The following is a 24,387-nucleotide window of genomic DNA, read 5'->3' as shown; positions in this document are numbered from 1 at the left end:
TTCCATGCATTCGTGAGTGGTTGAGTTGAGAGTTGCTTCAGAGTTTACCCACCAGTCATCTAGCTAAATGTGGGGCTTACCGTCAGCTCTCACGAGATCGGGTGGGCAGGTTATAAGTGACAGCATGCTGGGCCTTGGGGCTGCGGTGGTGTGGCACAGAAAAAAAGCATTCACCTCTCTGAGAGAGTTGGAGCCAAGGATAAAAAGTTGTTAGAAAGCTAGCTTCAAGTGGGGCAGGCTGCGAGGAGATTGGGTTACCAGCAGGCTGTGAACAGCTTCCAGCGACAGAGAGCAAGCTGCCTGCCACTGAAGGAGAGAGTAGGGTTCACACATTCAGAGACAGACACACCACCCTCCACAAGTGAAAGCTAGGGTTCTGGCTGAACTGCCCCATCCCTGCCCTCCAACCCTGGCAAGGCTTGCAGTAAGCTGACCCGTCGGGCAGGCTGGAAGCATAAGCAATAGACTGAGTCTTAAGAGGTGGTGCCCTGACAACCTTTTAAAGAATAGAGTTGGTTAGGTTTAGAAGAATTCTCACTGGACTACCTCAGAGAGATGGTAGAAGGCTGCCCTGGTCGCCCAAGGGATAGAAGAGGCTGGTGACAGCTCAGGTCTGCTCGCAGGGTTTGGCACATGTGGTCTGACCATGTCTGATTGCCTCACAGGGGGTGGGGGTGGGGAACCAAGTTGGGGTGGTTAATTTCCTTTTCCGAAGAGGTTCTTGGGTCTGTTCATGAAAGGAAGAGGGCTGGGTGTGTAAACTGTCAGACCAAGACATGGACAAACACCAACCAACACTTTGATCTAAGAATCCGTCAGCAAGGCTAAGGAAGGAGACGTCCAAGTTTCTGAAGCTGGGCCTATGGAGACAAGGCCCTGTCCCGAGGACTTGAAACCTTACGGGTGACGCAGACCCAAAGCAAGATGTCCCAGCTTCCCACTCAGCAATCAATGAGACATGCTGGCAAGAACAGTTAGGTAGAATCTGGCAGCTCTGTGTCCAGACTGGTGAGTGTGAAGGGCGTGTCTAAAGCAAGCAGAGTTCAAGGTTATGTAGAGTTAGTGCGACTACACAGGACTGAAGCTCACTAAGTCTGACAATCGTTTTGAAGGCACAGCCCCAGGTGATGGGAACAGAGAAGAACCCATCAGGCACCTTTGCCCTTATGCTGTGGAATGATTGACGCGTGGGCTTTTGTTTTCTAAACCTGTCTTCCCTGATGGCAAGTGAGAATAGGCAAATTTCTTCATGAGGGAGGGAGCTACAGGTAGACAATTCTGTACGACCCTCCGAGGAAGCACCCGGGCAGTAAGGCAAGAGGCGGGAAGGAATTCCAATGTGTTAGGGAAGAGATCAACTGCTCACTAAACCTCTGGAGATTTCCAATCCCTACTTCTAAAAGTTGCCATGCTTTTTCTCAGGCACTCAGGTTAGTAGCTCCTTGGCAATGTCTTCCTCTCCCACCAATCTGCATGAAGAGGTCAGCATTTACGCCAGCCCGGAGGGCCAGCAATCCCCCACCAACACTGCTCTAAGGGCACACACTTCTGGCAAAGGCCTTTTCAAATCTTCTTAAATGGACACTTTGTCATTCCACAAATAATTATGGGACTTCAAATTGGCCCTGCTGTTTTTATGGATTTCAATCTATCACCATCCCAGAGCCTGCCTCTACAGCTTTATCATTTTCATTTAGAATACATTCATAATTCTCTCCTGGCTCATAGGAGGCTGAGCTCAGAGGCTCAGGACAGGCTCTTCATCAGAGGAGACAAAATGGCCTGAGGGGGAGCGGGCACAGCTTCCTGCCTCTCATCCCCTCTGAGGACTGGCACAAGCTTCCTGCTAATGATCTGCTTCTTCAGCGTAGGCCAAAGCCGTGTAAACAGACTCACCCAGTTCTGGGAAGAGCGAGTGAGAGAAAAGTCCAATCTATTTCTCAGGTAATTAGAATGGCATTTCACATGCTTCTGCACCTGTCCTGTTTTGTAAAGTAGTCAGGGAGTTGATTAGTGCCTAATTTTTAACTTGATAGGTATTTGTGTGGATTCTTTTCCTGTAAAAAGAGAAGCAGAAAACCTGACAATTTAAAAAAAAAAGAAACTTGTTATTTGATAAATTATTAAAATGAGAACATTGATGGCACTGATTAATTCCTACTTTCAAAACTTCTTTACTATTCCCCAAATAAACTTACTTCTTTTGCAAGTTTTTAGATGCTACAATCCTATCTTTTGTTACCTGGCTCTAAAATATAGATTTTTTTTTACCTACATACTCAGAATGTGTTAGTTCCAGAGGCATACATAGGAAAGACAGAAGAAACACAGGGCTCTTTTTAAACTCACGACTTCCCACTAAGAAAGAAGATAATGAAATCTCGAATGAGATCATCTATTCTGAGCATTCACCACCCAAGAAAATCACCACCACACTGAATCAGAGGTGGGTCCCTGCCCATCGGACTCTATGACAACAGCTGGCTGGAATGGCAAGGTTCCCACATGGAAGAGTGAGGTCACAGTTTACCAGTGTTAGAGAAGGTGTCCTCTTCCTGATACCTGAGGTGGCTGGGGGCAAGTTACATGCGTTCCTCAGAACCAGCATCCTTTAAGGAGAGCTCAACAACAGCTAAGCATCCACTTCACACTTCATCACCAAGCCATTCAGACAAGCAACAGTGATGTCAGACTTGCAGACAGACAGACAGACAGAGGGGGTGCCACTCAGGGTCAAATGGCAGAGAGCACAAAAGGCTGCTCTTACTTATAGGGCAAAGGTAAAGGAGAATCCTGCTTTGAAGATGGCGGAGGGCTTGTGAACTTGGTGTCACTGTAGGGACGAGGAACATGGAGTCTAGTATACCATCTTGTAGGAAGGGCAAAGCTTCAGCCATCGGTGGGAAAGAACAATTACATCAAACAGGTTTTTGGTTTGTTAACAGCAAGATTCCCGTTAGGACAAGGTTTAGGAAAGCCTCTTGAGTTTAGAGTAACACAAGATATTAATACCATGCAAACATTTGACATGAGTTTGGTCTCCCATGCTCAGCCACCAAACTCATGGCTATCAGAGAGGGCAGAGAGCATCCCGGGTGACAGGAGTCCATGCTGTGCGGAGGCACCACACGGAAGCACAGGCAGAGGTGAAAGCAGGGCGCATCTGAGGAGCACACATTGTGGGTGCCCACCCAGGGGACAAAGAGCTTGCCTGCTGGAGATGATATGCCCCACTCCTTCCCACCAAAGCCAATCAGCATCAGGTATTTCACTCCCACTGGGAATAGCAAAGCCCAGCCTGTGGAGGGCCGGCTGTGTGAGCTCCCAATGTAAGCTGCTGTCTCAGATGCGCTCTGTTCCACCTACATCTGCCCCCCTTTACAGTGAACCTGCTCTCCTCCAAGGGCTTGCCCCACCCCACAGCACCTTATACGGTGCAGGGCCTTGAGAGAAGATGAGGCCACAAAAGCCAAGTGTACACTTCTCCCGGTGCCTGGGTGGCCATGATTCGGTCTGTCAAAGTGCCGCTGGGTGAGCGACTGCTGTGTTCTACAAAGGGTATTCCAGGTACAAATTGGTATTTAGGCAAGGTTTTGGGTTGAAAAGACATCAAACAGCGTTCCAACAGTGCAGGGGACAGAAGGTATGCCATGCTCCAAGGATCAAGACAGAATGTTCAAAACAGAGCGTCTTCTCCCAGGTAGGTACATGCTGACAAAACGGTATACAGTGGAACAATGGAAAGAATGTTTCTTAAATTTATTAAACAAATGACAGAAATGAGAATGAAGTCCCCAGCCTTTTCTACTTGAGAATTAATTCAGTGCATCAGAAAATTTTAATACAACACATTATTACCTCAAGGATTAAATGCACACACAGAGAGAACAGGAGGAAATTGTGTTAAAAACATGGGCTGGGCTGGTGAGATTCGGTTAGTGAGGTTTGCAGCAATTTTCCAAGGCAGGAAGAGGTGAGAGCAAGGGGTGGATGACCCTTCAAGCCCTCTAGATGCTTCTGGGGAGAGTGGTCATTCTTGGTAACTGAAGAGCTAAGTATGGTCTTTCTGTAACATTGCAGGCAGAGGGCCAAGGTCTTGCTTCTCACAAAGGGCACTGGAAGCCAGGGGAAAGGGAGCTGAGGGTGCAGCTGCGTGAGACAGACGCTCATCACCAGGGATGACAGACTGGCCAGTACCCTGCGTGCCCCATTCCTACCTCCAGACTCTGTAAGGGCCTTTGCCTTCTGCCATTTCCCACCACTGTTGAATATTCTGAACCAGCCCAGGGGCTGCAGTGCTGCCTGGCACCAGTGTGCACAGGCACAGCACCAACCCTTGCTTTGATGACCTGACCTTTCGAACTCCATCCCAACCACTATAGGGGTAGGTTTTCCATACCAACAACTGTCATCTGGAGTCATCGCAGAGCAGCTAACCTGGCCTAGAGTCCTTAGGAAAAAGTACAGGTGCTGACTTCCATAGGAAGCTGCCATCTAATACCAGGTGAGCCACAAACATGCAGGGGAGCCCCCTTCCAGGCTGTGCCCAGTGGCCACCATGGGCTCAACAGAGTCACCCAAGAAAAGCTCAATGGAGAACCAATTCCATTGGAGTGAGTTTCAGCTCATCACATGGGAAAGGGGTGGATTAAACCAAAGGAAAAAGCAGTGCCAATCAGTTCTTTGGCCCCACCCCCTTCCCCACCCCCTTTTTAGATTTTGTTCCCAACACAGGCCTTTCCCTCCTGTGTGTTTGTTTGGCCAGCATGAAGCTACAGACTGTTCCTTGAGTTTAAAGAAACTCTTGCACTTCATTTGCAGAATTCAGCGACAGCAGAACAGACCTGAGCCATGCAATGTGATGGAGGGAAACCTTGGAGGAATGCGGAGGAGCGATGGGTACAGATGGGAGAGAGGAGCAGGAAACAGCTTGCCATGGGAGTTATAACCACAGTGGCTATGGAAATTCTAGCTAAACCCACGTAAAGGGCTCAGGCAAAGCCAGGCGATCAAGACAGAGGCACACAGAGTCAAGCCAAGCCTGACTGACTAACTGCAGGCTGAGTCCACCTGTACCTCGGAGGCTCATTCAGTAAGGGCTGCGCCTGTGGCAAGCACAGCGCTGCTCAGAGAGGGCAGAAAGCACTGTAAGGGGAGAAAGCAGACTGAACTCATGTGGTCAGGGACTCTAGATAAAAAAGGGAACAAAACAAACCTCTAAGCACATTTACCATCAATCCACCAATGTTAAAAATGCTTCCTATCTGAATTTTAATCCTCTTTTTATAAAAAGCTTGGCAACCACTCAGCAGGTCAGGGGCTGACTCTGCATCTAGGTTCTTCAGGCCTGGACTTTTTTTTTTTTTCCCATTACTTGGTTTAAATCTTCAAAGATGTTCTTGAGGAGAAAAAAGTCTTATTACTCAGATTTTAAGTGCAGGGCCAAAGAGCCAGGGGGTGGGGAGGGGTGGGGAGGGGGGATGGACGTGTAAGAAATTCCTGACTATGAATCACACATATAGGAAAGAATCTGGCCCCAAAGCTCCCTCTAATTAAATGCCTGTCTAATAAAATACCATCGATGGCATCCAGATGACTGTTTCAGGGGCTGGGGCCGTTCACATTGGGCTCTGGAACTCATTAAGTGCATTTCTTCACGCTAAAGGAATTTCATGCCTTTTCAGTTTGCTCTTAACAAGGATCCACATGGGGAGCCACTATATATATATTTCAAAATAAAATCTAACATAACATCACAACGTAAGGGGTCCTAGAGCATCCGTGAGGAGCTTTAAACTCTCTGAGTTTCTCTGTCTCCCACCCTTGGCCATGAGATACTGTTTGCAGAGCAGCAGCGAGTAGGCAAGGCTCAAAGGCCCAGGCTCCTTCTTCAGTCCAGAGGCCTGCACCGTGTATGCTGCAGTGGACAGACTGGCAGGTCTCAGGAAGCCCTCTGGTCTCTGCTTTGCATTTTTGACAGCCAACCATGACACTGGCCTTCCTCACCTCAGTTCAACTCTCACACAAATGTAGGTCCTTTCTAAGTCCCAGATGGAGACTGTGGGCTTTGGAAGCCTTGGAGCCTGAGGTCACAAGGTCAGAGAATGGGGAGTTCTGGGAAGGCTTGGTGCTTTCTGAGCTTTGCATAGGGACGTCGGGGACAATTTGTCACCTCAGCAACCCTGCTACACTCGGCTCACTGCAGGCACGCACGTTCTCTGACTAACTAACTTCTGAAATCTTCTAGAGCAGAGGATAAGCCCCTGTAAGGACAGTTAGTGACTACTCTCAGATGACGGGATGTTGGACTTCGGAACAAACTTGCCCCCAGTTCTTTTAGGCATTATTAATTTGCTGGGACTGTTGCTTTCTTAAACACTAGCTAAGAAACGGAAGTTAAATTGGCTTTGCTGGCACAGAACCAATCAGGAGAAAACTGTGCTACAATACAAGGGGAAAGAGGTGACAGGTTCCCAGGCACACGGGATGGGCAATCACATTACAAGGCTAAAAGAGCTCATTCCTATTTAGTTATCACATTTCTGTGTAAGCAGAAATAAGGAAAAGTCCCTTAAACAGACCAGGATCACAATTAAAACAACCAAGCTCCGCTCCGCTCAGCTCCCGCCTGACCAAGCTTTCCTATGGCAAACTGGCAGCTTCTCCTAAGACCAGACAGCAGATTCAGAAGCATGGTAAAACTGCAAACACCCCACAGAATGAAGGACAGCTATTTGCTTCTAATTGTCTTTATCATCCAGGATTTTCACATCTAATTCTAGTTAGAAATGCAGGCAAGCATCTCCAGAATTAAAATGTGGAGCCTAAAGGTCCCACGTGAGGAAAGGGTTGAAGTCAGGCGGCTGGGGGGCTGGGCGCAGCTTTGTGGCACAGGCACAACACTGGCTAACTAGCCAAGTCACTGAACTAACTCCACAGGAATGAGCTTTACTCACTCAAAGTGGAGGCTTGGTAGGTGACTGCTGACGCCTCTGTAGAGCTTAAAAGTCACCTAAGGCAAGGTGTGAGTGGACTGCTTCAGTGAACAACTGCCAACCGCTATCCAGTCAGTGTGATCCACCAATCACCCATCGAATCAGCTGACCAAGAATATCCGAACACACTTGCATAAATACGGGTGAGGTCTCTCAACATTTAAAACGTGGCCTCTCAACATGCCTGCTGACAAGATTCTCAGAGATCCATAAGCTAAGCTCTGCCTCACTTCCTGAAGGAGCCCAGCTTCCCCACTGTGATACAGCCACAGAAGGCTCCTAAGGCCACCAGCGTGGCAGCTCAGCAAGGATGCAGCATCTTTACAACTCTTTGCAAAGTTCTGTAGTTCAGAGCTAAAAATTTTGTTCTATGGTTAAAAAAGTATCAAAGACTGAAAAGTACAAATGGAGGCTTTTGTGTAATCCTCACCCTCCAGCAACGGAGGTAGTGGCTTGGCTAACATTCTCACTACCTTCCAATCCACTCTATAGCCATAGACCACCATGGCTGATGGAGAAAGGGCTCTGGCTGCACCCACAGAGCCATCTGCAAAGGCCAAGCTGGAGCCCAGATCCAAACTCTTGGCTGAGACTCGGGCATCACTCACTTCGACAATGGCTCAGGTAACGCCACAGCACGGTTAGGGAAAGCACACAGTATGAGTTTAAAACCCCAGCTCCTTGATTTTCAGTGGAGAAAGGCTGGGTGGCAGGCAGAGGCCTCCATGATTTTAAAAGAAGTCATAGAAATATCAAGGTGTCTGTGTTCCCAGTGGGGTCACTGTTCATAAGGAACACATTAAACTCAGGGCAGTGATGGAGCAGAACAGCCTGTGACTGACAGGCAGCCAGGCAGGCGCACGGTTGGCTGACCTGCTGGAGACAACAGTGCCTATGGTAAGGTGTTCATTTTCCCTTACCCTACCACTTCAGCAGCATTCAGCCACTTCCTAAAAAAAAAAACCTAATGATTTGACCCAGCAACGAAAACCCAACCAAACGAGCAATCCCAGGTAAATGGCTATTCCTAGGGCTCTGACAGCTTTTACAGCCGTTCACAGGAAGCCCGGGAAGCCACAAGGACTCCAGGTTCTTCCCATTAAAACACCCACTATTCTTGAGTATGATTACATAGACACAATCTCAGCTAGCAGTCAACTTCCACTTGGACTTGGATTTGTCTATGCCTCTTTATATAGGGCCTGGAAAACGGCCCCCCACTTTTAAAGAGGGAATGGACAGTTAAAAAACACTTTTCTGTGATTTCAGAGACTTTTCAGTCAAAACCCTGCACACACAACGGCACGCACAGAAAATTACCATGTAAATATAATACACACTGCTTGCGCTACCGGATTCATCAGGTATTACTGCCTTCCACGAGCAAAATAAACCTCCAGGAACTTGTTAGGGCTTGCTGTACACCTTGTACCGTGCTTTCTAAGAGGCAAGCCGCTTGTGTTAAGTTTTGTGTTCGTTAAAGGTTTGGGGAGTCAGGCATGACCCACAAATATGTGCCCGTCCCAAACGTCACCTAACAAACATAGACTAAAGACAAACAAGTCACTAGAACAGACCTTCTCTGTGGCAACCCTGGATTTGTGACACCTTGTAACCGACAGTTGACCACCTGACTGCCAGGCTCCTCACTTATGCACCCCTTCCTCCTCACTCAGCCGCAGGCCCTGCAAGCCCGTCTCATCCTTCCTCTTGCGTGGGGAACTCGGGCTTGCTGGGTGATCGAGCACTGGGGACTTCCTTGAAGGGCTTGCCGCCATGGCGGAGTCTGAATCACTAGATTCATTTCCGCTGCTAGTGGAGCACTCTGTCACCTGCAGGGGTGCCAGCTGGTCAGAGGCACTATCACTGCCCACAGCCTGCATGAGGGCGACCTCTGAGGTGGGGCCTGTGGATTGGGTCCCATTGGCTAGCATCGTACCGTGGGGAGTGGCCATGTGGGTCAACCCTTCCTCTTCCTGGTCATCAAACCTCTCCACAGCCTCTGGGGTGGGGGCTGCCTGGCTAAGGATGAGCGGATCTGTCTCTGACTTATTGTATCTGCTAGGAAGATTCCTCAAGTATGGCCTCGGCAGGGCGGGGGAGCAGTTTTCGTACGGAGGACCCTGCTTTGGGACAGTGTCTTCTCCCATACTCTTTCCCTGAAGGTCATGTCCATTTTCAGAAACATAGCCTTGGGACCTAGTCCTGTCCCAACTCATATCTGGACTTGAGCTTCTGCTGCAGGGAGACAGTGGGGTGGCCAGGGGGCTGTGGCCGGTAGAGGCCCTGAACATGTCATCTATCAGGGAGCTATGTCTTGGGAGCCCAGGGCTCCCACTCAGATCAAAGGTAATATCTGCCGAATCATCATCAAGAAACTCCCCTGAAGGAGGACGGGAAGACTTTGTAGAGGGAGGGGAAGCCCTGTGCCTGGTCTCTGCTCGCCTCTCGTCCCTGGACAGTAGATAAACACCACTAGTCAAATCACCCTCATAGTTGTCATTTGTTTGGGAACGTGACTGGGACCCTGGGTCTCTGAGAAGGTCATATTCACTATCTACATCACTACAGTCAATGAAGGGAATGGAATTGCTACTGCCTCCAGCAGCCCGGGATGCTGGACCTGTGCTTGGCTGCGGGGGCTGAGGGTTACTTGGCCGGATGCTGTCCTTGCTACCCTCTTCCTCCTCTTCTTCCTCAGGCGGCACCTCGGTGGTTCCATCTGCAGCTTTGCTCCCTGGAGGGCTCTTAGGGAGGGCGGGGCTTTGGTGAGGTCCCAACTCCAAGGTACAGACTTTTGTTTCCTTCGCTTGCTGGCAGCTCTGGCCACCGGGAGACTCGGTACCTTCTCCAAATGTAAGGCTTGCGCTCTGTGGAGACTGGGTAGGGCGAACAGGAAAAGCATGGAGGGAGATGGTTATACTAGAGTGGGGGAAACACAAAGGAGTCGGCTTTAATTGTAAAGGGTCCCCTCAGCTAGAAGGAATGGCACATAGATGCCAGGGCTGCCTCCTCCCCAGCATGCAACCTATACTCAGGGCAAAAAACGAAACTCATAATCTACAGGGCTCCTTCCGGGTGGAGATGCGCTCCAGCTGGGTCCCCAGAACATGAGTTAAACTGACTCTGCTTTCCCGTGGAGATTCCAGAGTGTCTATGCAGCAGACGGTCTTTTCAGCCCAGGAGAGCTTCCCTAGCAAGGGTCAATGGGATTGCAGAGAAGCCCATGATGGCTACAGAGCAAAGACCTCAGAAAAGCCACAGACATTTGCATTTGGGAGAATGGGTGACATGATAGGTAAACGGCTGGTGTTGAAGTTGCATAACGAAAACACCTTCATGTTCTTTCTCAAACAAATTCTTAATCTTGGAGAGAAATACTGAGAACAACATCCCAAGCCACCAGCCCTGGGTTGGGAGCTCTTGCCACCACCAGAGCAGGAGGGACAATGTTTCCTGCTGTTGCTTGTCCACTGCTCCACAACACACATCCTTGGGACTCTGTAGCCAGGGCTTCCTAGTAAGAAGTAAGGCCGTCCAAGCAGGAACTCCACCAAGTAGTTGCCTACTTAGTCTCCATCAGTTAACTACACAGCAGACATGGACTGCCATGTATACTTTAATCCCCAGACTCATGAAGTGCAGAGCCCAAAGTCAGCTCAGGACAGCCTGCGCCAAATCCCAGAGGTAAAGGAGACAGGACTGGAAAGCACAGTGGGCAAGCACAAAGCACAAGACGGGAAGGGAAGACGCACGGTTGTCCACGCCCACCACTGACCTGTTTTGGCACTTCTGAATTCGGTGCTGTGGGCTGTGAGACCAGGCTCCTGGTGGAGTGGATCTTGCTGTGCTTTCTGAGGGGAATCATACAAGACAGCTAAAGTCAGGACAGCTCTGATTAGATGAAGCACTTTGGGTACTTCAAGCATGGAAGTACCCAAAGCTTTCCTTTCTTTGTCAATGTGAGAGATACACAATATTTTCTAAGTGCCGGTGTGGAAAACACTATGTTCTCCTCAGAATCCTCTTCTAGCTGCTGAAGGACTGAGATTGACTGAGCACTGCCTGCTGGCTATGGGGAAAGTCAAGAGGGAGGAGTAGACACCAGGCATCCAAGGCTCTCATCTGCAAGCTAACAATTTATCCATTTGTACATTTCCTTCAGTATTTTCTTTTTTTCTTTTTTTTTAATTTTTAATATTTTTATTACATATTTTCCTCAATTATATTTCCAATGCTATCCCAAAAGTCCCCCATAGCGCCCCCCACTTCCCTACCCACCCATTCCCATTCTTTTGGCCCTGGCATTCCCCTATATTGGGGCATATAAAGTTTGCAAGTCCAATGGGCCTCTCTTTCCATTGAAGGCCGACTAGGTCATCTTTCGATACATATGCAGCTAGAGACAAGAGCTCCGGGGTTCTGGTTAGTACATCATGTTGTTCCAACAATAGGGTTGCAGATCCCTTTAGCTCCTTGGGTACTTTCTCTAGCTTCTCCATTGGGAGCCCTGTGATACATCCAATAGCTGACTGTGAACATCCACTCCTGTGTTTGCTAGGCCCCGGCATCGTCTCACAAGAGACAGCTATATTTGGGTCCTTTCAGCAAAATCTTGCTAGTGTATGCAATGGTGTCAGCGTTTAGAAGCTGATTATGGGATGCATCCCTGGATACGGCAGTCTCTAAATGGTCCATCCTTTCATCACAGCTACGAACTTTGTCTCTGTAACTCCTTCCCTGGGTGTTTTGTTCCTAATTCTAAGAAGGTGCACAGTGTCCACACTTTGGTCTTCATTCTTCTTGAGTTTCATGCGTTTAGCACATTGTATCTTATATCTTGGGTATCCTAAGTTTTGGGCTAATATCCACTTATCAGTGAATACATATTGTGTGAGTTCTTTTGTGATTGTGTTACTTCACTCAAGATGATGCCCTCCAGGTCCATCCATTTGGCTAGGAATTTCATAAATTCATTCTTTTTAATAGCTGAGTAGTACTCCATTGTGTAAATGTACCATAATTTCTGTATCCATTCCTCTGTTGAGGGACATCTGGGTTCTTTCCAGCTTCTGGCTATTATAAATAGGGCTGCTATGAACATAGTGGAGCATGTGTCCTTTTTACCGGTTGGGCCATCTTCTGGATATATGCCCAGGAGAGGTATTGCTGGATCCTCCGGTAGTACTATGTCCAATTTTCTGAGGAACCGCCAGACTGATTTCCAGAGTGGTTGTACAAGCTTGCAATCCCACCAACAATGGAGGAGTGTTCCTCTTTCTCCACATCCTCGCCAGCATCTGCTGTCACCTGAATTTTTGATCTTAGCCATTCTGACTGGTGTGAGGTGGAATCTCAGGGTTGTTTTGATTTGCATTTCCCTGATGATTAAGGATGTTGAACATTTTTTCAGGTGCTTCTCTGCCATTCGGTATTCCTCAGGTGAGAATTCTTTGTTCAGTTCTGAGCCCCATTTTTTAATGGGGTTATTTGACTTTCTGGAGTCCACCTTCTTGAGTTCTTTATATATATTGGATATTAGTCCCTTATCTGATTTAGGATAGGTAAAGATCCTTTCCCAATCTGTTGGTGGTTTTTTTGTCTTATTGATGGTGTCTTTAGCCTTGCAGAAGCTTTGTAGTTTCATGAGGTCCCACTTGTCAATTCTCGATCTTACAGCACAAGCCATTACTGTTCTATTCAGGAATTTTTCCCCTGTGCCCATATCTTCAAGGCTTTTCCCCACTTTCTCCTCTATAAGTTTCAGTGTCTCTGGTTTTATGTGAAGTTCCTTGATCCACTTAGACTTGACCTTAGTACAAGGAGATAGGAATGGATCGATTCGCATTCTTCTACATGTTAACAACCAGTTGTGCCAGCACCATTTGTTGAAAATTCTGTCTTTTTTCCACTGGATGTTTTTAGCTCCCTTGTCGAAGATCAAGTGACCGTAGGTGTGTGGGTTCATTTCTGGGTCTTCAATTCTATTCCATTGGTCTATTTGTCTGTCACTATACCAGTACCATGCAGTTTTTATCACAATTGCTCTGTAGTAGAGCTTTAGGTCCGGCATGGTGATTCCACCAGAGGTTCTTTTATCCTTGAGAAGAGTTTTTGCTATCCTAGGTTTTTTGTTATTCCAGATGAATTTGCAGATTGCACTTTCTAATTCGTTGAAGAATTGATTTGGAATTTTGATGGGGATTGCATTGAATCTGTAGATTGCTTTTGGCAAGATAGCCATTTTTACAATGTTGATCCTGCCAATCCATGAGCATGGGAGATCTTTCCATCTTCTGAGATCTTCTATAATTTCTTTCTTCAGAGACTTGAAGTTTTTATTATACAGATCTTTCACTTCCTTAGTTAGAGTCACGCCAAGATATTTTATATTATTTGTGACTATTGAGAAGGGTGTTGTTTCCCTAATTTCTTTCTCAGCCTGTTTATTCTTTGTGTAGAGAAAGGCCATTGATTTGTTTGAGTTAATTTTATATCCAGCTACTTCACCGAAGCTGTTTATCAGGCTTAGGAGTTCTCTGGTGGAATTTTTAGGGTCACTTATATATACTATCATATCATCTGCAAAGAGTGATATTTTTGACTTCATCTTTTCCAATTTGTATCCCTTTGATCTTCTTTTGTTGTCGAATTGCTCTGGCTAGGACTTCAAGTACAATGTTGAATAGGTATGGAGAAAGTGGACAGCCTTGTCTAGTCCCTGATTTTAGAGGGATTGCTTCAAGCTTCTCACCATTTACTTTGATGTTGGCTACTGGTTTGCTGTAGATTGCTTTTATCATGTTTAGGTATGGGCCTTGAATTCCTGATCTTTCCAAGACTTTTATCATGAATGAGTGTTGGATCTTGTCAAATGCTTTTTCCGCATCTAACGAGATGACCATGTGGTTTTTGTCTTTGAGTTTGTTTATATACTGGATTACGTTGATGGATTTCCGTATATTGAACCATCCCTGCATCCCTGGGATGAAACCTACTTGGTCAGGATGGATGATTGTTTTGATGTGTTCTTGGATTCGGTTAGCAAGAACTTTATTGAGGATTTTTGCATCAATATTCATAAGGGATATTGGTCTGAAGTTTTCTATCTTTGTTGGGTCTTTTTGTGGTTTAGGTATCAGAGTAATTGTGGCTTCATAGAATGAGTTGGGTAGAGTACCTTCTGTTTCTATTTTGTGGAATAGTTTGTGAAGAACTGGGATTAGATCTTCTTTGACGGTCTGATAGAACTCTGCACTAAACGCATCTGGTCCTGGGCTTTTTTTAGTTGGGAGACTATTAATGACTGCTTCTATTTCTTTGGGGGAGATAGGGCTGTTTAGATCATTAACCTGATCTTGATTCAACTTTGGTACCTGGTATCTGTGTAGGAACTTCTCCATTTCATCCAGGTTCTCCAGTTTTGTTGAGTATAGCCTTTGGTAGAAGGATCTGATGGTGTTTTGGATGTCTTCAGGATCTGTTGTTATGTCTCCTTTTTCATTTCTGATTTTGTTAATTAGGATGCTTTCCCTGTGCCCTCTAGTGAGTCTGGCTAAGGGTTTATCTATCTTGTTGATTTTCTCAAACAACCAGCTCCTTGATTGGTTGATTCTTTGAATAGTTTTTCTTGTTTCCACTTGGTTGATTTCGCCCCTGAGTTTGATTATTTCCTGCCGTCTACTCCTCTTGGGTGAATTTGCTTCCTTTTGTTCTAGTGCTTTTAGGTATGTTGTCAAGCTGCTAATGTGTGCTCTCTCTAGTTTCCTTTTGGAGGCACTCAGAGCTATGAGTTTTCCTCTTAGAAATGCTTTCATTGCGTCCCATAAGTTTGGGTATGTTGTGGCTTCATTTTCATTGAACTCTAAAAAGTCCTTAATTTCTTTCTTTATTCCTTCCTTGACCAAGGTATCATTGAGAAGAGTGTTGTTCAGTTTCCACGTGAAGGCTGGCTTTCTATTATTTATTTTGTTATTGAAGATCAGCCTTAGTCCATGGTGATCTGATAGGATGCATGGGACAATTTCAATATTATTGTATCTGTTGAGGCCTGTTTTGTGACCAATTATGTGGTCAATTTTGGAGAAGGTACCATGAGGTGCTGAGAAGAAGGTATATCCTTTTGTTTTAGGATAGAATGTTCTGTAGATATCTGCCAGATCCATTTGATTCATAATTTCTCTTAGTTTCTCTGTGTCCCTGTTTAGTTTCTGTTTCCATGATCTGTCCATTGGTGAAAGTGGTGTGTTGAAGTCTCCCACTATTATTGTATGAGGTGCAATGTGTGCTTTGAGATTTACTAAAGTTTCTTTGATGAATGTGGCTGCCTTTGTATTTGGAGCATAGATATTCAGGATTGATAGTTCCTCTTGGAGGATTTTACCTTTGATGAGTATGAAGTGTCCCTCCCTGTCTTTTTTAATGACTTTGGGTTGGAAGTCAATCTTATCAGATATTAGAATGGCTACTCCAGCTTGTTTCTTCATACCATTTGCTTGGAAAATTGTTTTCCAGCCTTTCATTCTGAGGTAGTGTCTATCTTTTTCTCTGAGATGAGTTTCCTGTAAGCAGCAAAATGTTGGGTCTTGTTTGTGTAGCCAGTTTGTTAGTCTATGTCTTTTTATCGGGGAGTTGAGTCCATTGATATTAAGAGATATTAAGGAAAAGTAATTGTTGTTTCCTGTTATTTTTGTTGTTAAAGTTGGCATTCTGTTCTTGTGGCTGTCTTCTTTTAGGTTTGTTGAGGGATTACCTTCTTGTTGTTTCTAGGGCGTGGTTCCTGTCCTTGTATTGGTTTTTTTCTGTTATTATCCTTTGAAGGGCTGGATTCGTGGAGAGATAATGTGTGAATTTGGTTTTGTCATGGAATACTTTGGTTTCTCCATCTATGTTAATTGAGAGTTTGGCTGGGTATAGTAGCCTGGGCTGGAATTTGTGTTCTTTTAGTGTCTGTATAACATCCATCCAGGATCTTCTGGCTTTCATAGTCTCTGGTGAAAAATCTGGTGTAATTCTGATAGGCTTGCCTTTATATGTTACTTGGCCTTTTTCTCTTACTGCTTTTAGTATTCTATCTTTATTTAGAGCATTTGTTGTTCTGATTATTATGTGTCGGGAGGTATTTCTTTTCTGGTCCAGTCTATTTGGAGTTCTGTAGGCTTCTTGTATGTTCATGGGCATCTCTTTCTTTAGATTTGGGAAGTTTTCTTCTATAATTTTGTTGAAGATGTTTGCTGGTCCTTTGAGTTGAAAATCTTCATTCTCATCCACTCCTATTATCCGTAGGTTTGGTCTTCTCATTGTGTCCTGTATTTCTTGGATGTTTTGAGTTAGGATCTTTTTGCATTTTACATTTTCCTTGATTGTTGTGCCGATGTTCTCTATGGAATCTTCTGCACCTGAGATTCTCTCTTCCATCTCTTGTATTCTGTTGCTGATGCTGGTATGTATGGTTCCAGATTTCTTTCCTAGGGTTTCTATCTCCAGTGTTGCCTCATTTTGGGTTTTCTTTATTGTGTCTACTTCCCTTTTTAGGTCTAGTATGGTTTTGTTCATTTCCATCATCTGTTTGGATGTGTTTTCCTGTTTTTCATTAAGGACTTCTACCTGTTTGATTAGGTTATCCTGTTTTTCTTTAAGGATTTGTAACTCTTTAGCAGTGTTCTCCTGCAATTCTTTAAGGGATTTTTGTGCTTCCTCTTTATTGTCTTCTACCTGTTTACCAGTGTTCCTTTGTATTTCTTTAAGTGTGTTATTAAAGTCCTTCTTGAAGTCCTCTACCATCATCAGGAGATATGCTTTTAGATCCGTGTCTAGCTTTTCCGGTGTGTTGGGGTGCCCTGGACTGGGCGAAGTGGGAGTGCTGGGTTCTGATGATGGTGAGTGGTCTTGGTTTCTGTTAGTAAGATTATTACGGTTACCTTTCGCCATCTGGTAATCTCTGGGGTTAGTTGTTGTCGTTGTCACTGTTTAAAGATTGGAGCAGAAGCTGTGTTCCACTCACCAGCAGTCTCAAAATCCTGTGGCGGGGGTCGTGGGTAGCTGGCAGTACCCCGGTGCTGGTCCAGCCGGAAGAGGCCTGTGGTCCTACTCAGGCTGGTTTTCTGCTTCCCTAACTAATGCAGTCTCAGGTCCCGCGCGCAATTGGATTGGAGCAGAAGCTGTGTTCCACTCTCCAGAAGTCTTAAGATCCTGTGGCGGGTGTTGTGGGTAGCTGGCAAGTGTCAGCCGACCCTGCGCCCTAGCTACCCCAGTGCTTTTCTGACCGGAAGAGGCTTGTGGCCCTATGTAGGCCGGATTTCTCCCTCCCCAACCAAAGCAGTCTCAGGTCCCGCGTGATTGGACTGGAGCAGAAGCTGTGTTCCACTCACCAGCAGTCTCAAAATCCTGTGGCAGGGGTCGTGGGTAGCTGGCGGGTGTCAGCCGTCCCTGCGCTCTAGCTACCCCTGTGCTGATCCGGCCAGATGAGGCCTGTGGCCCTACTCTGGCTGGTTTCTGCTTCCCTAACTAATGAAGTCTCAGGACCCGCGCGCAATTGGATTGGACCCTTCAGTATTTTCTAGATCAGATCTACGACAGGGATAATGACCAAAGACCATCTTACTCTTTTACACAATGTAGACCAGGAGAAAAAGGCTCCCCTGTAAGAAAACAGAGCCATCGGGGCTTTATCTTGTCCGCTACCTGTGAACAGGCATTACAGACTTTCAAGTACTGAACTCATAACATGGTGTAACTCCACTCCAGTGTGCACACATCTCTCCACATGGAAAGGCCCCAGGGCATCTACCTCCTGCATGGTCTTCAACATAACAACTGCTAACTATCTAAGAAAATCATGGAATTATTATCCTCGGGTATACAGGCAAGGCTGTTTCTGGTGAGCTAGTGGCTTGGATATATAGGCACAAGCCCCCTAGCGTCATATTTCTGGGTCCTGGACACGAGAAACCATACCAGACTTATCTCAGCAAAATTAGGATAAAGCATTAAAATGACCTGAACATCTGTTGACAGGGAGTGGGCCCGATATAAACACAGGGCGCTCTGATTCGCCGGAGCTCCACATCAAGTCAAATGGACTCACATGAGCTCAGTAGGCGACAAGGTTCTAACACCTGCCCCGTGGCTATGGAGTACAGCAGTATTACAAGCCGTGTGTCAGCATGTATAGAAATGAAAATTCACACACCAAGGGCAATCACCCATACACACAAGTATGTCAGCATTGAACTCCAGAAGAGACATAAATCTAGAAGTTTCATTTGGAAAAAGAGAGAGGAAAAAAAAAGTTGTGACCCGAGGTAGTTTTTTCTACTAGTTACTGTAGCAACATATAAAAAGAACCCAAGAGTTAAGTATGCAAACTACTGATACAGGTTGGGCATCCTTTACCCGGAAGTTTGGGACATAAGTAATTGTATTTTGAAATATTTGTACTTATAAATGTGGTATCTTGGAGATAGGATCCTAATCTGAACATGAACTTGATTTGTTTCCCATCTACCTTAGACACATAGCTTGGAGGCTATTTTATATACTATTTATGATGTACGTTTTTGACTGGAGGCTTTTGTTTGGTGGTTTTTGTTGTTGTTGTTGTTGTTTTGAGACACGGTTTCTCTGTGTAGCCCTGGCTGTCCTGGAACTCACTTTGTAGACCAGGCTGGCCTCAAACTCAGAAATCTGCCTGCTTCTGCCTCCCAAGTGCTGGGATTAAAGGCGTGCACCACCACCGCCAGGCAACTGGAGGCTATTTTATATACTATTTATGATGTACGTTTTTTGACCAGGATCTTTTCAACTCTTCAGAGTCCCAGCAGTGCAGACCAGCCTGCACTGGTTGTTAATGCCAAGTTGTAAGAGTGTAAGTGTCTGCTATACCCTGTCTCTATGGTGGGGCAAATGTTCACAAAAAGCAGAAGAGGGTTAAACACAAACACCCCAGGCTTAGGGAGGCTTAGGACTTCATTTCACTCCTGGCCTTCATCCTAGTCTGGCCCAGGCTCTGCTTCCCCCGTGGGAGGCCCAGAAGCGCTGACATGCTCTAGCCTCTGCAGCTAGCGGGCCAGGGGCCACCTTCCAGTTAGGAGACCTGTGCTACTCGCTCTACATGTTGAGAGTCTCAGGGTCTTCAGATCTAAAGCAGGAAATAAAAGACCACTGACCATGCAGAGCCAGTGTGAAGCAAGGGGCCCTGAACGGTGCCTGGCAAATACCTGGACACACAGGTATCTGCCACCACCACCAACAGCAAGTCCTGCAGCTTCTCTCCCAACCAGAAACATTGGCAAACCACACTTTCGAGTGTGTAAGGATTTCTTAAGGACCAGAACAGGCTTGCGAAGTCCTGTTATCTCTGCTCTGGGCCCACTCAGCCCCATGTCAGCTCTTCCTTCCTCATCTGTCATTGTGCCCTCAGGATATCTTGAGTGAGTAGCTGGGGTCCTAAAATGTTCCTGTCCAACCCTGACTTGCTGAGGTTGAGTGTAACTTGCCCTGGGCTGGACAAAGACGTATAAGCCATTCCGAGAGAATGGTGCTTCATTCTCTTACCTTTCAAACTGCACCTTCTTGTGGCCGCCTTCTTTAACATAATCCAGAACTTGCTTCTGAGTCCGACCACTGAAAGGAAGACCACAGAAGTAAAGGGAGGTATCATGGGGGGTGCTTGCCCCTCGGCCAGGTGACAAGAAAAGCAATCCCGAGGGAGCCTTTGGGTTTTCTGTCCATTTGATTTCTCAATATTTTCCTTATATGTAACAGAGAAGACAGTCAATTAAATAAACCCATGGTTGATAACCATGGTTGGCTGTGTAGCTGCCATCCCAGGAGTCTAATCTGTGCAGTCTGTGACGATGGGGAAAACTTAGTTGTCTACGTATATCTAGGCCAGTGTTCTCTACACAGTGGAATGCCAGCATTGTTTGAAAAATGACTGATAATATAAACCCAAGACGGTTAAGTCTCGGCACCAATCTGTGATGCAACACCTAAGACAAATGAGACACTCCCTTTTATAAATAAACTTCTCCTGCACAAGAGCAGCCAGGGGACTGACTCAGGGAACAGCACTTGCCTGGAATGTACAAGTTGCCCGAGTTCAAGTTCCCAGAACCATTAAAAAATAAACGGACACAAGAAACTACAGGCAATCGATGGGGGGAGAGTTAGTTAGTGACTCTGCTTGCTCTGTTTGCTTTCCCTCAAGACAGGGTTTCTCTGTGTAGCGCTGGCTGTTCTGGAGCCTGCTATGCAGACCAGGCTGGCTTCCAACTCATCTGTCTGTCTCTGCCTCCCAAGTGCTGGGATACAGGCATTTACCTCCCCCCCTTCCCCCCAGCAAATCAGTTTTTTTAGGGCACAGCCTCTTACAAGCTGTCTGGGTTCTAGAAGATGATCCTACACTGGAGCCCATATGGGCAGTGCCACATGGATACAATGGGCTTAAAAGAGAGTGTGAGAGGTAGGGAAGGAAGAGTGGTGGCCAGCACACAAGAAACTGGGGGAGAAAGAGTGGGGAATGGGTTTGATCAAAACACACTCTATCCATGTCTGATATCCTTAAATGATTAAAAAAAAATCCATCTGAATACTGTGCTGGGATCTGTGACTGGCAGACGACTAAGTGGTTCTCGAGGGTCCAAACAGAACTAGAAAGGCAAGGTGGAACCTGTTGGGATAAGCAGGCCAGCGCCTCCATCGGCCACAACCCAGGTCACAGTTTGCCTTATTGATTTGCTGTGAATCACAGCAGCTATGGTGGAGGAAGCCTTAGGAAACTGTTCACCTGAAGAGCAAATGGGCTTGTGAAGGGACACCCGTACCTAAACCGGAAGGACGACCCTCGGCTGAAGAGAACAGGCTTTGGCTTTGGCTTGGGTTCTTCGAAGAGTCTGAAGAAGGCATGGTGCTCCACACATATTTTCCAGAAAGACTTGCAGAAGTCTCGGCCGGCCATCAGGAACTCCAAGGTGTCCTGGTATGAGCTCTGAAAGGAATAAACACAGCTTCTGTCTCTCCGGCAATACTCATAATCTTTCTGATAAAATAGGAAAAACAAACAAACAAACAAACAAACAAACAGACAGACAAACAAAAAACCCAACAACAACAACAACAACAGAAACAAATCTGTCCAATAAAATTGTAATTGTGTATCTTGTTAATACGATTGCTAGTTCAAGGATTGAGCAAAATATGCTTGTTCCCAGTGGGGAAACAGGCAGGCAGCCTCGGTGGGGGTAGCACTTCTTAGTAGGTCCATCCATACACACACTGTGTCTTCTTGGCTTCTGCTGCCTCCTTAAAAAGTAGTTCAAGGGGGCTGGTGAGATGGCTCAGTGGGTAAGAGCACCCGACTGCTCTTCCGAAGGTCCGGAGTTCAAATCTCAGCAACCATATGGTGGCTCAAACCATCTGTAACAAGATCTGACTCCCTCTTCTGGAGTGTCTGAAGACAACTACAGTGTACTTACATATAATAAATAAATAAATCTTTAAAAAAAAAAGTAGTTCAAGTATTAACACACCCCTTCCTTAAAATATCTGAACTGGGTCTGTTCTGCTGGTTTCTTCCCCGTGGCTCCTGTCCAGGGGAACATTTAATTCCACTTTTTTTTTAAATAGCAGATGGCACAGGTCCCCAAGTGGCCCCAAGAGTCACAGAGGAAATGAAATTTCTTCCTTCCTGGGGTACAAAGGTATTAATGATCCTCAGCTGACAAACATGTCTTGATTCTGGAAGAAACACGGTAACTGTCTACTCGGAGTCTCTGATTTCAGTGGGCATGTTACAAAAACACAGGTCACCAGAGTCCTTCACATTCCCAGCAGCTCTGACTGTCTGGGGGCTGTCAAGAGTTCACAGGAACTCAGCTTAGAGTGTGTGCTGCAGTTGTTTCCACATCAACTGGCTTCCGGGAACTGTGACTGCAGTTCCCCACGGAGAATCATTTTATACTGGGGGTGGGGGGTGTGCTTGCTTCCACACTGCAGCTGGATGTGAGCCTAGGCTGCCCTGGTGACCCCTGTGGGACAAGGACTCAGGTCCAGGTAGGACAGGCATTAGGAATGTACCATCTTTTCTGTGTGGCTTTGGCAGACTGAGAAGACCCTATTCTCTTCCCAGAACCCGTCCCAAGAGGACAGCACCCTTGGGGGTTCTGTACTGGAATTAGCCTAAGGGAATGAGCTCCTTTGACAGTATAAGGGCAACAGTGGGAGCTAGCAAGCCAGGACAACATCTGACTAAGCGGGTGAGGAGATGGAAGGAATATGGCGAACGCTGGGGTCCCAGGGCAGAGCCACGGGCTAGACATGCTGCCATAACACAGTTCAAGTTGTTTGTTTGGAAGAGAAATGGTTTCCTTTGGTAAGCTCCTGTGTGCCCTTTTTATCCTTCCCCCCAGAACCCAGCGTGATAGCAAAAGCATTCCCAAGCTCCTGGATACACAATCCTCCTTGAGCACCTTTAGAGGCCAGCTGCTGGGAAATCTCTGCTGAACGCAGACCTTACCCCACAGGCAAAACCCACTCCGTCTCAGCTCAGCGGGTCCCACAGTGACTTACATTCACGTCAGGTCTGAGCTTGATAAGAAAGCGCTTCCGCTTGAAGCTCAGCTTCCGCACCTTGGCCCAGTTAAAAGCATTGATCTTCGTGAAGCCCTAGGAAAGGAGAGCACCCTATGAGCCAGGCCAGGCGTTGTGAGCGCATGGAAACCGCAGGTAGAGCGCTGAGGGTTAGCCCATCATTCAGGAAGATTCCCAGGCCCTGTGTCTGTTGGATACCAGACCCTCATACAGTGCTATTTCTCACGAGTTACAGAATTGGACATTCAGACCATGCCTGACTTCATGCAGGGAAGGCACTGGTCAAGGTAATGAAAGGAAGATAAATAAAATTGAAACCATGGCAACCACCACACCAATAACAACCATCTCTCATAGAGGGCCAGGTATTGTACTAAGGGCTTTTTAGATAGATGGTATCTCATCAGACCATACACAAAGCTCAGCGAGACAGATTTATTATCTTCATTTTACAGAAATGGAAACTGCAACACGTATGTGTGCAACACGTGTGTGTGCAACAGGTGTGTGTAAATGTACACAGAGCTGACAAGCATCATCCCAAGAGGTAGGATGGGGCAATCAGTCATGGGCTTCAAGATTCATCCCACAAGACTTTCTTCTCACACCACTAAATGGTCCAGCAAGTCTCAATATTTTGATCATAATAAACACAAGCCAAGCACATTGTGCTTCAATTGTGGTACTTCTTTTCTGTCTTTATGACTTTCGGAAATGTTTAAATGTTTGGTTTGGAAATTTAATGGTCATAAATAAACATTGGGTTTTATTGTTCCTTAAAATCAGGTATTTGTGGATTATTTGTCAAGGTTAAAAACTGTGGGGAGTGGTTCCTTCTCAGATACCATCCCGATCCTCAAAACGTCCTTCCTACATCACATAGGATGAGACCCAAGCCCCACTTCTTAGGGGTGTGAGTGTATAATATTTGATGTCTGTCATAAATTGATCCTATGTAAAAGAACTGCTACAATTCAAGTGTGTGTGTTTGTGTGTGTGTGTGTGTGTATGCTTGAGTGTGTATGTATGTATGCTTGAGAGAGAGAGTGTGTGTGGTTTATGTTTGAGTGTGCATGTGTGTGTGTGTGTGTGTGTGTGTATCTGCTTGAGAGAGTGTGTGTGGTTTATGCTTGAGTGTGCATGTGTGTGTGTGTATGTGTGTGTGTATGCTTGAGTGTGTATGTATGTATGCTTGAGAGAGAGAGTGTGTGTGGTTTATGCTTGAGTGTGCATGTGTGTGTGTGTGTGTGTGTGTGTGTATCTGCTTGAGAGAGTGTGTGTGGTTTATGCTTGAGTGAGTGTGTGTGTGTGTGTATCCTTGACAGTGTATGTATAGTAAGGGATAGAGAGAGACTGTGGGGTGGGTTAGAAGTGTGTGCCTTTTGGAACTTTAGTTTATCAAACTGCAACAATGCAAACCTTTCTCCCATCTATCTGTTAAGTAGCTCTGGTGGTTTTGCACAACAGAAAAGGATTTTTTTACCAATACTAGAATGTTCCTTATTGTAGTTTCACAAGATTCAAATAACTATGCAAATGAACCTACGAAGCTGCGCTCTTTATTTGCAAGCCTGCAAATCCTACTTGAAGGAAGCTAGGGTGGGGACAGCCTCAGTCAAATAAAGCCACCCCTCAGCCAGGCAGAGAGAGCAGGCTAGCTGAAGGGCAAGGGTCACATGCCCTTAAACACAGGTTAAAAACACATGAGCAGAGTCTGCCTTGCTGCAAAAGAATTGAATTTTAACTAAGTGTCAAGATGTCGCCTTGAGTAGAGAAGGCATTTACTTGGGGTCTGAGGTCC

The 24,387-nt window shown here is 46.1% G+C and overlaps 1 protein-coding gene across 7 annotated transcripts in view; it reads right to left on the bottom strand.

Moving 5' to 3' along the window:
- The window catches only part of Farp1 (FERM, ARH/RhoGEF and pleckstrin domain protein 1), a 251,806-nt gene that overhangs the window by 30,300 nt on the left and 197,119 nt on the right, over window positions 1–24,387 (bottom strand). For 4 of the 7 annotated variants that reach the window (XM_021181763.3, XM_021181765.3, XM_021181764.2 and 1 more), the window contains exons 9-13: window positions 22,566–22,661; window positions 20,822–20,985; window positions 19,551–19,619; window positions 10,774–10,849; window positions 9,619–9,874 (exon numbers count right to left, since the gene is read on the bottom strand). In XM_021181763.3, the coding sequence (XP_021037422.1) occupies window positions 9,619–9,874; window positions 10,774–10,849; window positions 19,551–19,619; window positions 20,822–20,985; window positions 22,566–22,661 (661 nt within the window). Of the gene's footprint in view, window positions 1–8,934; window positions 9,875–10,773; window positions 10,850–19,550; window positions 19,620–20,821; window positions 20,986–22,565; window positions 22,662–24,387 lie in introns of all 7 variants that reach the window. The other 3 variants (XM_029468931.2, XM_021181766.3, XM_085828845.1) reach the window with 2 other exon arrangements.

Source organism: Mus caroli, unplaced genomic scaffold, assembly GCF_978045245.1.
Source record: "Mus caroli unplaced genomic scaffold, Mus_caroli_1 scaffold_12, whole genome shotgun sequence".
NCBI classification, from domain to species: domain Eukaryota; kingdom Metazoa; phylum Chordata; class Mammalia; order Rodentia; family Muridae; genus Mus; species Mus caroli.
This window is presented reverse-complemented; position numbering and strand designations above follow the sequence as displayed.